Source organism: Malus domestica, chromosome 02 (genome assembly GCF_042453785.1).
Source record: "Malus domestica chromosome 02, GDT2T_hap1".
In the NCBI taxonomy this organism is placed as follows: Eukaryota; Viridiplantae; Streptophyta; class Magnoliopsida; order Rosales; family Rosaceae; genus Malus; species Malus domestica.
Window position 1 is genome coordinate 29,630,170 of NC_091662.1, and position 17,322 is coordinate 29,647,491.

At 35.7% G+C, this 17,322-nt stretch overlaps 2 protein-coding genes across 3 annotated transcripts; both read right to left on the minus strand.

The window, feature by feature from the left end:
- Positions 1-3,083: 3,083 nt before the first annotated feature.
- Positions 3,084-6,417, minus strand: LOC103410127 (uncharacterized). 2 transcript variants are annotated; one of them, XM_029094081.2, is made up of 2 exons: positions 6,237-6,417; positions 3,084-5,440 (listed from the first exon to the last, which is right to left on the minus strand). In XM_029094081.2, exon 2 carries the CDS (start codon positions 5,371-5,373, stop codon positions 3,556-3,558), a length of 1,818 nt encoding a protein of 605 aa, XP_028949914.1. In that variant the 5' UTR covers positions 5,374-5,440; positions 6,237-6,417; the 3' UTR covers positions 3,084-3,555. The 2 variants fall into 2 exon arrangements, with proteins under 2 accessions (XP_028949914.1, XP_028949916.1); XM_029094083.2 differs by having other exon boundaries at positions 6,241-6,410.
- Positions 6,418-12,641: 6,224 nt separating this feature from the next.
- LOC103410140 (GABA transporter 1-like) lies at positions 12,642-17,109 on the minus strand. The gene is made up of 7 exons (XM_029094090.2): positions 16,838-17,109; positions 14,773-15,003; positions 14,395-14,492; positions 14,039-14,225; positions 13,772-13,902; positions 13,385-13,618; positions 12,642-13,121 (listed from the first exon to the last, which is right to left on the minus strand). Exons 1-7 carry the CDS (start codon positions 17,100-17,102, stop codon positions 12,741-12,743), a joined length of 1,527 nt encoding a protein of 508 aa, XP_028949923.2. The 5' UTR covers positions 17,103-17,109; the 3' UTR covers positions 12,642-12,740.
- Between the last annotated feature and the right edge of the window lie 213 nt (positions 17,110-17,322).

Below are 17,322 nucleotides of genomic sequence, written 5' to 3' on the forward strand. Positions count from 1 at the left end.
GATAAGGAACAACTGTTTTGAAGGAAGTGTCTCTGTTTGAGCTAAGGAAGTTAGAGTTTTGAAGCTCCAAACATGACTGCAGGGTTTTCTGAGGATTTTCAAGACTGTGATAGCATTTCGAGGATCTGGAATGAAATGATCATTGGATCTTTCTGGGATTTGGATATGTTATGGTAGAGAAGAATAGTAACAACTCTTGTGAAGAAAATATTTCGATCTGAGCTACAGAAAATGGGGTTTTGGTACTCATAACATGACTGTCCAGTTTTCTGTGGAATTGGAGATTGGGTTGGTATTTGAAACATATGGGACGATCTCACTGTTAGAATTTCCTGAAATTTGGACATGTCATGATAGAGAGACAGACGAACAACTTTCATGAAGGAAGTACTTTGATATAAGCTACGAATTATGGTGTTTTGGTCTGTTAAATAGGTGGGACGAATTTCTAGTGTTCGGATATCTTTCTTTTGATAGATGAAAATGATTGTGAGTTTTGGAGAGATTTGTTGGGTAAGCTCTCATGATTTTCTAGTATTTGTCTCTCACTTATTGTACAACATTCTCAGGGAAAGTAAGGGGAGATTTTCGATGGTTTGGTGGGAGTGCTTCTCATGACAATGATCTTCAAAATGTAAATGCAAAAATAACACAAGATTTAAGTGGTTTTCCAAATCGACTACATCCACAGGGGTTTGCTTTCATTGTATTTCACTATATATGAGGGACTTACAAATACAATGAAAGACGGCTTAAAGCCTCAACATGTAAAGAAAGACAAGAGGTAATATGAAAGGGAGAATGACATTTTGTTGGAGTTGTTTCTTGTACTTATTCTTCCTCTCTCTTCTCTCCATGTCCCTTCCATTGGTTCTTACTCCTTCCTTTATAGGGATTTAATGACATCTTCCATCCCTTCTAGTTTTAGGAGAAAGCTCCCAAGTGTGCCAATATAAAGAAACCAAGTATTGTGTTAATCATTACCATGAAATATGTTCCAATAACAAGGCAACAAGTGTTGTCCTAATCATTAAGAATGATAAGTGTTCAAGTGGCAAAGCAACATGTGTTGTTCTAATCATTAACAGTGATATGTGTTTCATTGGCAAAGCAACAAGTTAATCATGAACAAATGAATAACATGCAAGATGGGTGCAAGCATCAAAGGCCACGTAAAAGTTTATCTCAAGGTATGCTTGATAGAGTTGCATTGGAGTGAGAATATTGCGCAAATGATTAAGATTCCCTTATATTTATGAGTAAGCACTTCTTATACCACAAACATTGCCTCATGCATGCTAATATACACGCGCACATGGTCATAGGCCTCCCAACTCTTCATTTTAGAGTGGTGGATAATCACCAATCATTAACTCCTAATGACTGCAAACTTGCCAACTCACCCTTATTTGGTAAAAATATCAAGCCAATCCCATATAATCACACTTCTCCAGTTCAAACTAAAAACATCTCTAATTACATAAGAACATGAAATAATACTAGCTAGTTTTTGAAATAATTTTGTAGCAAAATGAACTTACGTTGAGATTAGTTTACATATCGAAAGTATAGGTTCTTATACATATAGCGTATAAAAAGAAATCCAACAAAATTATTATCAAAAAAATAAATTAGGATAATATACATAAATTTTATTTTGAAGAAAATTACCCAAAAAAGAACTTAGCCTAAATTTATTTTTTAATAATCTCGGGCTAAAATTGAACCCAAAACCATTGGAGCAACAAAACTTTCATGAGTCAAAACTTAAAATTTAAGTTTTAATGCAAATGCTGGAGATGGTCTGCAACCTGGAAAACAACTAACAAAATCTTATTATGATATGACTTATACCCAATATAATACTGGGCATGATATCATATGATCATATATCACAGTATCAATGTTACAAAAATATCAGTGTAATAATGGAAAGTGGCATAGTGAAGAGAAAAATATTAATACATGAGAGACGGAGAGAAGTTTTTCTGTTTGAATGATGGAATAAAAGCACTTTCACTTGCAAGTGGCCCTTTATCATAGTGGTGGAAATGTGTTGTGCCTTTACATGACGGCATAAGTTCGAACCCGTCAGTGACTAATCTAACATTTAACTTACTAACGCTATCGTTTCACTAAAAAAAAAAAGAAGAAAAAGAGCACTTTCACTTAAAAAAATAAAAAAAATAAAAAAAGTATGCATATAACCGCAGTCGTAGCTTAACAATGAATAACTTGGGTTGAGGAATGAGTCCCAGTGGGCCATGGGTAGGGTTCGGAACCATTCGCAAGCAAGCATGTATGGTTTAGAACCAATCGCACAACAGCCCATCTTGACAAGGAAGCCAAAATGGGGAGAATTTGGAACCAATTGCACAACATCCCACCTTTAATTGGCATTAAAACCAGAACTACTAGTTTGTTAGCTCTTCCTATTTCAAGGCTCACAGACGAATCCCGCGGTGGCCTCACCAATATCCCGGTGAAGGCCTCGCGATGCACGGGAGGAAGAGCAGAGCAACCCACTGTTTGGTGTAGAGATTGCAGATGTAGTAGTTAGCTGGAGATTCCGTGTATTTGCAGCAACAAACTAAGTCATCAGACGTCCCAACCACATGCGGTCTAAGGTCACCGTCTTCAAAACAAGGGATGAGACTCAAAGAAAAATCTCTTTTCCCAAACACTGGGTCACTGGACGTCGAATACACCAAGGTGGCTCTTGAAAAATTACGGTCAAGCTGAAAGATTTACTGATGGCCATGAGCTTTACGAGTCGAGCACACCATTGAAAAGACCACAATTGTCTCACTAGTTACAAGGCGTACTCTCTTTACAAGTCCATGTCTGCAGCTGGTAACTAAGCCTGCGAAATTTTTTGAAACCTAATTTGCAGACACACACATAACTGCTAGTAAGATTTAACACTGACCTTCCCAAACTGCCAAAACCCACTTGTAAAACATGTTACATACTAAACCACTTGTCGAAACACCTTCATAAATCTGACCCAAACAAGGTAAAGCTTACGTAAAACGTGAGGACCTGGTAACACACTAGGCTGATGGTCGAAAAACAAAGAGGGATTCGAGACAATCGATAAATCGAAGATATATATAGTTTATATGCCCTTGACCTCACGATCACAATACATTCGCTCAAAACGAACAGATAGAAAACCTTTTACACTAGATTTACAAACATTATTAAAAAAATTAAAAAAAACGTATAGCTGATAAATATACACCGTACACAGCTTAATTAAATAGGGCAAACCATGCTGTGTGAAGAAACGAATAGAGAAGCCATATTCCACTGGCCAGAAGACTCACCAAAAGAATGAATGTTTGCAAGCCCGGTCTCTACCTTTTATCTTACCAAGGATGACTTCTAATACAATCTATATTGAAAGTAGCGGCTGTCTCTCCAGGACCAAACAATGATCAATCTGTCCAACAGCATCTCGGAATCTCATTCACTAGCCATGTAAAAGCATTTGCTTAACGTGGTTAGTCGTGGAATCAAGATTTTGGTAGTTTCCACGATCTGAAAATTATACTACCCATCCACATCCAAAAATTCATCATACATTCTACTGCTTGCACTCTCTAATAGAGCTTTTGCATTGACTTCTCTGCCAAATCTCCAGACATAATTCAACCCGACAAGCAGCTCTGTAATTGTTGCTTCGATCTTTTGCTGATTTGCAAAGTAAAGGGTTTGTACCAGAAGCACATGTGTCCTGGAAACCAAGCTTTGCTGTTCAAAGCTCCTTTCGGATTGCCATCTAATCATATTATGAGCAAGAGGTGCCAACCACTCTAATATTCCTGCCATTGCCTCGTTCCACTCTCCCGCAAGAACTGTATCATAAACTGATGAACTCAAGCTCTTACTGTAAGGCTTTAACCTGGCCCGCAATGTAGCTCTGACGTTTGCAGGCAACATATTGTACAGGTCATCTCTTGCATCAAGACCAATCAAGTGAGGAGATGCAACTAACTTCTCAATAACGATAATAACATTTGCATAGTGCAGTGCTAAGGCAGCAGCACCAAGGGTTTCGGGTGGAGCATCCAACAACCTGCCCTTGGAACTGAAGATTGATGGACCAGGATGAAATTTGTTGCCAGAGGTTAGAACGTTGCCACTGGTATCTCTGGCAACATTGAGAATTGATGAACGAACACCATCTGAATTCAAGTAGCAATTGGCAACAGGTGAACTGTTTGCGGTTATCATACATCCTTTGAAAGGTCCAACTTGAGTCAACCTATTCGACTTTGTATGCGGTTTCTTCTCATGATTAGGGAGTGAATGATCATGAGACTTCCACAACTTCCTAACGGCTCGATTTGTTGCAGCAATTGGGCCTGATTTTGTTGTTGACCTCCCAAGAGGGCCCGAGTAAAAGTTGACATCTCTATTCTTTCCTGAAATAGGACCGGACTTTGCAATCGAGCCACCAAGTGGACCGGAAAAGAAATTATTGGTTTTCTTTGTTTCCGGTGTTGGCCCTGATATATTACTAAACCTCCCAAGGGGCCCTGAAGCAAATCTTGGAAGACCATTCTCAGATGGACGCGCTGAAGATTGCATTAGTGCAGAAACTGAATTGCTACGATTGATGTGATCAGAATTAATAATTCCAGAATCTTTGGTAGCACCAGCGTCTGCCATTTGTTGAATTCCAAAGACATGCTTGATCCTACTGAACATCGTGAAGAGTGCTCTTGCCAAAAGGATGACTATGTAATCATAAGTCCTGTTCCACAGAGATACGTCTTTCAAATTTTTCACTTCCTGCCGCTTCCACACTACCTTCTTCTGAAACTCAATTAAATTTAACCCATCTAAATCATCGGTTCCTTTCATTCTCCTCAAAGTTTGTTCAAGCTCAGTAAGCACTTCCATTTCTTCATACAAATTTGCATTTGCTGAAATGAACTTCTCCATCTTCTTAGCTTTCCTTTCCATTCGCTTAAAAGAAAATTCCCATCCATAAGGGTCAACACCATGATTTATCCAATCAGTAAACGCATTCTCGAAACTCTTCAAAGCAGGATCGGTACAATTCTTCGCAAGCCTAGCCACAGATTTTGCCACATGGACCATATTTTCAATCAATTCAGCGCATATTAACCCCACAATGAAATCATCATCCTCTGACACAAGCTTTTTTATGCCCACTGAATTTGTGATTTCTTCACTAAGCCTAGCAACCTGTTTGTCGCTCAGAAATTGCCATAGATGGACCAGCTTAGACATCAAGCTTGCGACTTCAAAGGCCAAAACTCCAATCACTGCATTCTCAGAAGCAGCCTCATGCTTCTTTTTAGTCTTCCACAGAGTTCGAAACCATGATTCTGCAACCATTCTTCCACCCAGAAAAAGATTTTGATATATGATCTCTAAGCCGAACCCAGAATCATGTTTCTTGACCCTGTATAAAATAACAAAACTACGATCAACTACATAAACTAATAAAATACATATACTGGACTTCATAACATAAACTTGAATAAACAACCGAACAACTTCCTACCAATTTTAACTTTCTTTTGCTCAAGGGTTTCAATTTTTCGAAAGCAACAAAACGCTAGGATATCAAGAATTCCATACACCCAAGATTCAGAACAAGTCAAATGAAAAAAAAGAAAAAAGGAGATAAAACTACTCCACTCAGCAAAACCGGTTCGAGCAGTATTTATAATAGTAAAATCAGCTTAGCTGATGCATGAATGGCAAACCCAAAGACTCTCTCAACTACTAATCTCAGAATTATTCACATAAATTTCTACTAATCTCAGAATTATTCACAAAAAAAACCAACAAAATAAATATTTTAGCAAAAATTCAGAAGAATATACCCTAACACTACCTGCAAATCCCATAAAACCTAAAACCCAATACACCAATCAGTACAAAATTTCAAGATCCATATATCAAAAACCCACAAAATTTCATTGCAATAATAACAAGATTATTATTGCTATTTCTACTTGCATAAATATAAAATTCAAACAATAAAAAATTAAAGCCAAATTTGCTGATTTATGTATAACAGCCTTTTATATAGTTCTGCAAATTCACACTCACTACAAAGTAAATTAAAACAATTGCGTCTTCCAAATTCTGTGCTCAAAATTTCAAATAAATTAAAACAAGAAAAACAAAAGTATGATCAAATGCACCAAATCAAAATTAAACAAAAAAAATATACATGTAATAAAACTCACCGACCAAATGAAGACGAACGACTAGCCAACGAATCTTTTAATCCAAAAATTAAAAATTACATCTGAGAGAGAGGAAGTTAGAGAGAGGAAGAGAGGAAGTGGCAGGGAAGCTGCAGTGGGAAGAAGTTGAGCCGCAACCCACATGGATGATGGAATGGAAGAGAAGCAGAAGATGTAGGACGAGCCAAAACGAGTGATATTTAAGATACATTACTAATTTTCTGCCTAATTTGCATTTCCTACCCCTCTATTCTCAATTGTTTAGACCTACCTACCCATAATTTCTCATATCTTGTTAAATTTGTCCCTTAACTTTTACAAAATATACTTTGAGCCGAAAGTATTTCATATTTTATTCATTCTATTATTTTCAGTCTTTATTATAGGTCGTGTTTGGTTATCCTCGAATGCAAATGTGGAATTGACAAACCGATTCTCATTCCAGTGGAGATAGTTTTTTTTTCTTGATTCCCAATTATCAACAACAATAACAATGAAACTTTGTTCTACTAAATATGGTTGGTTGTATGAATTCTAGAACTGCACTCGATTTTGCACCAAGTCTTCTGTTAGTTCCAAGTACTCTATGTCATTTCTTAAAATCTTTTTCCAAGTCTTCCTAAGTCTTTCTCTACCCCTTTACCCTAAGCCTCTATCTCATGCGATTTCTCTTACCGAAGCCTCTGTAGGTCTTCAGTTCACATGTTCAAATAGAGTGGCTGCAATTGAAGATAAGATTAGAGAAAATCGATTAAGATGGTTTGGATATATGAACTAAAGACCTACAGATGCAATACTCGTTGTCAATTATCTTGGCTTTTCTAATTTATCCATGACATAATTTCAAACTTTCATCCAACGATCCTAAACATTGTGAAGTTAAAAGGTGTTACAAAATTATGGAACTAATGTTATAGTTTTACTAGATGGATATTTTCTTTCTAGCAGTATCTTGGTGAGATGACTTGAGAGTGAAGGCTTAGCGGGTGACGTACGATTGACTTTATGGGGTTCGATACTTTAAACTTCAAGAAGAGATGTTACACCTACCAATTAGATTGAGGTCACATAATTTTAAGGGCTAGTCTAAGGGGTGTAGCATGGAAAATGATTAAGTTAGTGGCAAGGGTAGTTAGCCATGGAACTCGTCATGTGAGGCTAGTCTATGAATTTTAAGTCAATTTCTTCAAAATACAAGTGAAAATATTTTTTTATTTTTTATTTATTAGCACACCCACATCACATATTATTGAATACGCCCACTTGCTTTCTGTGTGTAGGTTGCACGGAATTGTGCCTCCACCATCCACGACGGCGCACAAATTGCAAGCTTTGGAGATCATTTTCTCAAATCCTCAAGGAGCGAAAGGAGAAACAAAGAAGCAAACATCTAAGGAGAGAAGATTAAACATGAAGAAGCATCCAAAGAGCTTGGAGTGAACTTGAGGCCCTCCATTTGAGTGACAACCTTGTAAACACAAGGACGAGCTTCAAGGGTTTGAAAGCTCAATCTCTCTTCTCTTTAATTGGTAATGACTCTTGGTTCACAACACTATGCCTTGAATATCATGGGATTAAGAATCATTTTTTAGTTCATGCCATCTTTAATAGTTAATTTTATGCATGCTATGCTCAAATGTTCTTAGTTAGACATAATTTTTCCTCCATGACATGCATGTCCTATGTAATTCCCTAAAATTTATATTAAAAAACGAATGCTAAAACTCTCCTTTATTACAAAAAAAGATTTGCAAGTCATTGATTGCCCTAGAGATTAAGACCTTCCTACTAAGTTCAGGGTTATCTTTTATCTCCTTGTTATAGAATATCGTTTGTAAAAAATGAAAGATAAATTAAAATGGCGTATCAAAATGAATTTTTTTGGTCGAATATCAAAATTAAGAGAATTATTTTTTATTTATTAGTTTATGGGGTTATGCAATGAGCTAGGCAAGTAAGAACGATTTACCCCCAAAAAAAAAGAAATAGGAAGCTAGTAAAAGACAAACCATAAATACAAGGAAGACCAAGGACTGAAATGAAAAACCCTGAAAATGAGAGATCCACCAGAATCATTAATGGCGACCACGCGGAAACAATTCATTTTACCTTCTTACCCCAAGCCTTTATGGCATATCTGGACCACAATGTTTGAAAGAATAAATTTACTTTTCTATTAATCTCTCTTCTTTTTTTCTTTTTTTTATTTAAACGGTTACGATTAAACATTTTAATGTTGTATTTTGAATTATATATATATATATATATATATATATATATATATATATAAAAGACAAAAAATAAGTATGAGAGAAAAATAAAGAAAAAAAATAATATTAAAAGATGAGAAAATCCAACTCCATGTCGAGCCAAGGACCTACATGCAAATCAAAGCAAAGTGCAAAGTCCAAATGCGTCAAAAGTCTACACATCGATGATCGATCCGAACAAAGGTGGTCCGGAATCAAGAAAGTCGACGTCATTGTGGAGCATAGCTCAAGGTTTTCTCAGCACGAACTTTCACTAATCACTAGTTCCCCTACTTGGTATTATCTTCTTATCTAAAAGCCTAATTAACCTCCACCTTTCTTTTTTGTTTGTTTTTTTTTAACAAAAATGATTGTCAATTTTGGTCTTTTTTTAATAACAAAATTGTTATTTTCACCGTCTATTTGTACTATCTTTTTAATAGAAATGAGACTCACATGTGTTGGTGAGTTCTATTTTTATTAGAGAGATGATACAAATAGATAGTAATAGGCTAATAGTAACACTACTTTTTTTTAATACATTCAATAATACCACTAAAATGTAGTAAGCGGTATTCATGTTGGTCACCTTTGTTTGATTGTTAGTGTGTAAACACAAGTTAATTAGGGAAAGTTGTCCTTATGACTTTTTAATTGATTTGTGACTGGCCAATATGTATTATATGCTAAACTAATGATGGTATTTTCTTTGTGTTTGTGCTAAGGGAACCCGAAGGAGACCAATGGTAGGCATAGCCGAATGACTGTTTTGTTCAATTTGATAAATTAGGTCATATGTACATAAAATAATACATAGGTTAATGATTTCACACTTTCGATTTCGGGAAATTTGCCACCTTCCCAATTTTTTTTATTACTTTTTCATTTTTTTAAGTGTGAAAAGACTTAACTAATCGTATTGCATTCAAACCCTTTATTTTTATAATTTTAATTGATCGAGATCCTTTGAAGAAGAACTCGAGCTCATCTCAATACACTATTGCAGAAACAGAATAACACTCTAAACAAGAGAGATGACTCATAATTACTAGAGATCAATTCAAGGAACCGTTGCACGAATAATATGGCAGAAACCCTCACCCTATGGAGGACAATTTCTGAATTGTCTTTCCCCATTTTTCTTTCTACTATAAATCAAGGGAGGTAGGAAGAGAAAAATGAGAACGAAAATCTACTATTTAATTTAAATACTATATATTAATTATGTGATGTGGTATATTTTTGGCGTGCTGCAGAAACAAGAAGTTGTGGTGTATGTATTATTTTATTCCCTTAAAGGATCCTCGCCGGATCATCTTTGTGAGGATCTCAGGATTCCTCCAATCACATACATTCATTGTACATCATGCTGCTAGTGTTTATATTCAATTTTAAATAAAAAAATATACAATAATTTTTTACCGCACGATATATGATGAATGGATGTGATTGGAAAATCCCAAGGATTCTTACAAAGAGGATCCGGTGAGGATCCTCTTGGCTTGTTATTATCATCAGTTGTAATTATTTTTTTCACTGTCAAAATTTCTCTTAGAAGGAAAGTGAGATAGGATAGAGAAAGACAGAATCAAATGAGAAGAAGAAACAATAGAGAATAAAAGAGAAGAAAGGAGAACTTTATTTGAACAAAAAAAAAGTGAGGAGAGAAGGCGAAGAAGACTGAGTAGAAAGCGAAGATAGATGCTCTTTGCGCCAAGAGCTTCATGTTAATTCGATGATGTGGGACCCACATGTGTTCACATCATCGGATTAACATACTTTTTAACTGAACTTGACCAATAGTATACCTTTTGTTAAATTCAAGGAACCGAAAGGTCTAGAGGGCCAGATGATCGAAAATAGTTCGAAAACCGTCTCCAACCGAGGGCTAGGCTAAAGGGCTCGTGGCCCCCACGAGACAAAAAAAGGCCAACCGACTAGCCTAACCTAGCCAGCCAGCCGGCCCCGGATCAAGCCAGAAATTTGAATGTAACGGCTAACTGACGTCAGTTAGCCATTATATTTGATTTTTTTTTTACAAAATTAAATTTATTTTTATTTTTATTTTTCCTATAACTTCCTAATTCATTAAACAACATTAAATAACATTAAGTAATATGAAACAACATTAAATAACATTAAACAACATAAAAAAAACATTTAACAACATGAATCTTAAACAATATTTTAAAAAACATTTAACAACATAAAACTTAAACGCCTACTCCATGCTTCTTTTGGCCCAAAGATGTGCAACAAGATCTTGTTGTAGTTACTTATTTGTCGCACGAGAACGTATCATCCTATAGCGCCTCATGTAGTCATTTAAAGAAATATTACCATTTCTTGGATTCAAAGGCAAATTAGGCCCATCATATATTTTTGCACGAACCCTTCTTGACCTATTTAGATCTTCTTGGTCGTCATTAGACTCTCCGTCAATATACCCATCTCGCTCATCCTCCGCAATCATGTTGTGTAATATGATGCAAGACATCATGATGGAGTCCAAATTTTCTCGACTCCACCCTTTTGCCGGTTCCTTGATGATCTTCCACCGTGCTTGTAGAATACTGAAAGCTATCTCAACATCTTTTCGGTATGCCTCTTGGTGTAAGGTAAACAAATTTTCGGCATCATTCGCAGGGTTTGGAATTGCTTGGACAAGTGTTGCCCATTTTGGGTAGATACCATCTGCCAAGTAATACCCCATATTGTACTGAAGACCGTTGATGTAGTAGTCAAGTTGAGGTGATTTACCTTCCGTCAGGTTATTAAAGAAGGGTGAATGCCCAAGAACTGTAATGTCATTTTGGGATCCAGGGACTCCAAAGAAAGCATGCCAGATCTATGTGTCATACGAGGCAACCATCTCTAACACAACAATTGGCTTTCTCGACCTTCTGCTAAAGCCTCTTTGCTATCCGGTGGGACAGTTCTTCCAATTTCAATGCATGCAGTCTAATGACCCTATCATGCCCGAAAACCCACGGTCTTCAGCTTTGCGAATGAGCCGATCCAGATCTTATTGATTTGGCTCGCGGAGGTACTCATCTTTGTAAAGCTGAACAATTGTGTTACAAAATTCAGCAAAAGTATCAAGACATGTAGACTCAGACATACCATATGTTTCATCCATCGAATTAGCTGGGAAGCCATATGCCATCATTCGTAGTGCAAAAGTAACCTTCTGATGAGGTGAGAAACCAGGGCGACTTGCCCTGTCTAGCTTCTGTCAAAAGTATGGATGGACCTGCTAGACATCATGAAGTAAAAGTTCGAAGACATGACGCCTCATCTAGAAGCGACGTCTAAAATCCTCTTCTTTGTACACTGAGTTGGGGTTGAAGTAGTTGTTCATCATATTGACATGCATCATCGCTTTGTTTCGTGGTTTGTAAGAGCGACTAGTAACAGAGCCACCCCATTGAGGTTGTTCCTCAGTTGGCCGACACACCATAGCCGCATACATGGTTGCCACATATTGTGTGTTGCGCCATGCTTCATCTTCTTCATCAGACTCCTCATCTTCTCGTCACATATGCACCCATTTTTCTTCCAATTCGAAATTGGATGAGGACCCCTAGTTGGAATCCGAAGAGGATCCAAAGTTGGAATTCATTGCAAACTTGAATTGAAAAAGATTGAATTGAAAGAGATTGAATTCAAAGGTGTGTGAATTATAGCCCATAATCCACCATATTTATAGCCCCAAAAAAAAAAATTTCAAATCCAATGGCTATCTGACTTTAGTTACCATTGGATTTGAATTTTTTTTTCGGCCAAATTTAAAAAAAAAAAAATTTCTCATTTTTCCTATAAATTTAAGTTGTTGTAGTTTTTAAATTTAATTTGTATTTAAGTTGAGTAGTTTTTAAATTAAAATAATAAATTATGTTTGGCCCTCAGTTGGAGATGATAAGAAATATGGCCTTACAATGTTCATTAAAATATTAATTTTTTGAAGAGCCAAAGGGTTAAAACTTGCCATCTGGCCCTCTTTCGGTTAGAGATGGCCTAAATTAACAAATTTTTAGTTTAGGAACGAAATTTAAACTAAGGTGGGAGTTTAGAGACCAAATCTATATTTTACTCTTTTATTTTGTGTAATGCTTTGAAGGCATAAAATCGACATATTTGCTGAAACACTCACTAATACTGGTAATTATGATCCCACAATAGTAATAGGACCCTACCATTTCTCTGAATTTACGCTTGCAGATATTTAATACAAATTGTTTTCGCCATATTAACGTTACATGTTAGCAAATAACCGATACGTTTTGGCATCAAGAACAATTTGCCTAACTGATGCTACAGCCCCTACCCCGACTAACAAGAAGGACACTCCTGCTATCGATGTGTTAACCCAAAATATAAGGCTTTGTTTGGAAGGCTTGAAAGTTACATTGTAGAAAATCATTGGCAAAATGAAATCTAGAGGAATGCATCCAAATGCCCCAAACAATGCCATGATATCTCCAAAGAAAGGTAGCATTGCAGCAAATGTTGTTGCTACTATGACGGACAGTGACCGGAGAATCAATCTCGGCACAACATTACGGACTGAGAATTGATCCTTTTTTGGGTCTGCAAATTTCTTCTCAAACACTTCATTTGTTGGTTGCAAGTAAACCTGTAGTTTAGCGGCGTCAGCAAACAGAATTAAACAAAAGTGTGCAGAAAGAGAAAATGAGCTTGCATAAATCATTTTATTTTTGAATTTGTTTCAAGTGCGCAGATCAAATGCTTGGGTGCATTAAGAAGCCCTAAGTCTTTAGTCTCAAGATGCATATATGTTAGTGCCTTAAAAAGCCCTTTTGCAACGTTTTTCTGCTTCAAACGAAGGTTTGTAACTGTCGCCAATGATATTATTTTTTGTAATTTTATCTGTCTTACCACGGTGACAGCTGAGACTTGCAAAAGGGTGAAGACATTGGTCATTAGCAAGAACCAGGTAGGCAATAAAGGCTTGCCATCACCCATGAAATTTGAAAGAACTGTTCCCATGGCTTGATTTCCAAAAGCCCAGTACCCAGATATTGCCACACTGAAATATGTTGTCACTATAACACTATAGCAAACATATAGACCTTTAAACATCTTTCCTTTTACTGGAGGTGCTAAAGTTGCCTGCACATATAGACTGTATCGTATCAGTGGGTATTAAAAATTCGAGATACTGAAAGAACATTAATTACTAAATATACAAGACCATTTATAAGCTTTCTTCGATCAAGAAACTAGATTGTTTGATAAGAAAACGCTGAAAAGTAGGTAAGATACCTGTATTTCAGGAATTATTCCACTTGCATATGTAGTAGCTATGATTGAAATGGCATTAAAGATACCAAAACTGCGGTCTTTTGCGCTTCCTTTCACAGTATACTCCCTTCTAGGAGCATTATCGGAATGTCCTAGAAAAAAAATTGATATATGTGGGTTAGGCCAGGTTCGATACGGCAATGTATTCTCCCGCCTTGCTTTGAAATTCAAATCTCTCTCTCTCTCTCTCTCTCTCTTCATGTTAGTAATTTAAATTGTCTGTCTTACCAATGTATATGGAACCAGCAGTGGCACAAGTGCTGAATGCCAGGCAAAGGATAAGAGAGACAAGATTAATATGCCTTAAGGAGTGGAAGGATGGCATTTGAGCTAAAACCAGTGGAACGGTTCCGAAAATAATTATAAATTGGTGTAGCTTCATTGTGCCATCTGGGTAGGAGAGCAAGTAAATGAACTGAAAAATTAAAGCAAGAAGACTGTATGAGGAAAGTAATCGATGCCTATTTAGTAGCAAATATATGGTGTGGTTAGCCTCGTATTAAGATAGTAATTGAAAAATGATCGGTTCAGATTATGGACAATCTTGTGGAGCTGATCTAAACGAGTGCGTGGTTAGCGCTTACCTTAAGACTCTGCCCTCCAAGTAAAGTGCAAGCAATAACTGCACCGTAGCAAATCCAAAACTGCAAAGGACCAACAAAATATTTGCCCCATCCAGGACCTGCAAACTCATGCATGCATGATACATATTAGTTTAAGGATTGAGGAGTAACGTGTGATCATATGAGACCCATAACGGATGACCTAGATATGCAATTTCTTATGAACAGTAAGCATTAATTTTCTAATAATTAATTATGATACGTTGACTCAATCGGGTGTCCATCAAACCAATGATACGTTGACATTTAGTTGTACTACAAAGTCAATAAGTTACGATAAATTTAGTGAATAATGACCAGTTTATTTGTAATACATGAGTAATGAGACTAACTACGGACCTAAAATGTCTCGGGCCATGTCTCGAAAGCGAAGCTGGCGATGACCAAGCTTTTCTTGGTGCTCCAGAACCAAGGATAGAAGATTGTAGGAATAGAAAGTGACCAAAGCAGCCAATGCGAGGCATATGAGTCCCCCAACCCAGCCTAGCAAGGCCAGCGCAAAGGGAAGAGTTAGAATCACTGGAGCTACTATCGACGTCGTCAAGTGGTACCCACAGTGCAACCATGATCCTACCACAAACACAAAAAACATTTAGATAAATAGAAGAAAATATATCTTGTAAATCTTAAACATTGAGAGATATTTTGATAGCCTCTTTGACGCACTAAGTAGGACCAGCGTCAAGCACTGGTAAATCATATGATGGTGGTTAGGGGAGGTTGAAATGCGTCTTCCTAACCTTAAAAAAGATGGACTGCTGTGGCGAAACCACCAGCTAGTCTCTTTTTTTTTTCCTTTTTTTTTTTCTTAAAGTAGGATTAGCGTTGAATCTTATTTGTAAGTAGTGTAGTATAGATGGTGTGACCAAATATCCTTACTCAAGTTTTTCTCGTTAAACAACTGAGTTAGTTAAGGTGGATGGAATATTTGATCGAAACTTATCAAAACTTTCTAATTTTGGTATCATATATGCAAATCTCCAAATTGAAGCCAATAAGTTGAAGTGCTTTAGATTTTGGCCCTTACAATTAATGATTCATAGATAAAAACTCATCTACATATAAACGTCCAATAAAAGTCGAAATTTAAAATATGCAGCCACATTGAAATACTATTGACCTACTAATACAATTTATTTATACCCATGCCACTTTCCCAAATCCCTAAATTTATTCCAAATTAAAAGTTGTAGAAAAATGAAATAAAATATATAAACTGTTGTATTGCATTAATTGTATCCATATCATACCAAAACTTTACCTTTTTGTTATATATATATATATAGTAAATTAATTTGTTCCAATTATTAAAAAAAATTATACTCAATCCATATTATATATTTTGAATCAAATAACACTTCTCTAACTTGTAGGTAAATTATTTTTCATGTATTGTTACATATATTAGGCACATTTTATTGTTGTATAAATATAGGTATGACATAATATTTTCTAATATAATACATAAAATTACATTTCTTCTTGTTATGGGTAAATTATTCTCCATGTATTGGTGAAAAAAAAGATAATATATTACACATGGGGTATAATTTTTTGTAGGTAAATTGTTGGAAATTAACTTGTAGGTAGGTAATTTGTTCCAGAAAACCTAGATTATATATTTGGAATCAAATAACATTTTTGTATACATGGTAGGTAAATTATTTTTCATGTATTATACATATATTAGCCTTTTAAGGATGTTTTTTGGTAAAAATATATAAAGTAATATGTATATGATTGTTTGTAGGTAAAAAAATAAAATCAAAAGCATGATCCAATTCTTAAGTTTATGCAATATTTTGTTGTTGGTATACAATATTTTACATCATTGGAAATGAACATTTCAAATAGTAGGTAGGTAAATTACTTTTATTTTATTTTATGTATTATTACATATATTAGGTTTTTTTTTTTGGTGAAAATATATATATGAACTCATAATGCAAGGTACATAGAATTAAGCCAACAATTCTCATATTTGATATTAATATGCAATGAATTTTTTAACATTAATATCTTATTTTTCTTATTTTTCTTTTACAAACTCATTAACTCTCTCCTTATAATCTGCATAGAATTAATGTGCACATCAAATATGCAATATGGGTATTTTAGTCATCTAAAAAAATGTAAAATGTGTAAAGTAGTATGTAATTAATGAATTCAGTTAGGTAGATCCTAGTCACTGGGTTTTTTTTTGAGTAAAAAAATTATGTCGGGTTGTATATGTGAAAAATTGAATTTAAGTGGTTAATATCATATTTTCAGAAAAAGAAAAAGAAAAAAAGAAAAGAAAAACCCCACAAAAATATCAAAAACTTGCAAGCAATCTAATTAATTTAAAGAAGGGCATGGAAACTTCTGACCTCAATCGAACATATACGTTCTGAGTACTAATTACCTTGAGATTTGAGGACGAAGAGAGCTCCAGCATCAAGCACCTTTGCCGGAGGGCTTCTGGCAGTACCGTTTTCGTTATCACGTCCGGCGGATACTTCCATCAAGTTTGGAGCCACCGTTCCCATCTCTCTCTTCCTTTCCTCCCTCTCTCTCCACTCCTCCCCCTCTCTCTCTGGAGTGTATATGCAGTGAGAAAGTAGAATATCCGGTAGTAAGAAAAGCGAAGACAAACTATTTATAGTAATATAATGCCAATTAATAATCATACTCAGCGCTCCGTTTGGCGAGTTTAGTTGAAAACTGTTTTGGACTACTCAAGAGAACGGTCTACAAACGGCACCCGGCTGACAGATTAGGCCTGTAATAACTTGACACGACACAGAATTAACAGATGTTCAGATTGACACGATAATAAATCAGATCATTATTGGATAACCCGATAAGCACCTGTTAGGATAACAGGTTGGTTTGAGTATACACGATACA

Excerpts from the sequence above, each read along its gene's own strand:
- LOC103410127 (XM_029094081.2), bottom strand. The coding sequence starts at position 5,373 with ATGGTTGCAGAATCATGGTTTCGAACTCTGTGGAAGACTAAAAAGAAG.
- LOC103410140 (XM_029094090.2), bottom strand. The coding sequence starts at position 17,102 with ATGATTATTAATTGGCATTATATTACTATAAATAGTTTGTCTTCGCTT. Across the intron at positions 15,004-16,837 it reads CTTCGTCCTCAAATCTCAAG|GATCATGGTTGCACTGTGGG; the intron begins GTAATTAGTACT and ends TGTTTGTGGTAG. Across the intron at positions 13,903-14,038 it reads TGCTGGTTCCATATACATTG|GACATTCCGATAATGCTCCT; the intron begins GTAAGACAGACA and ends TTTTTTTTCTAG.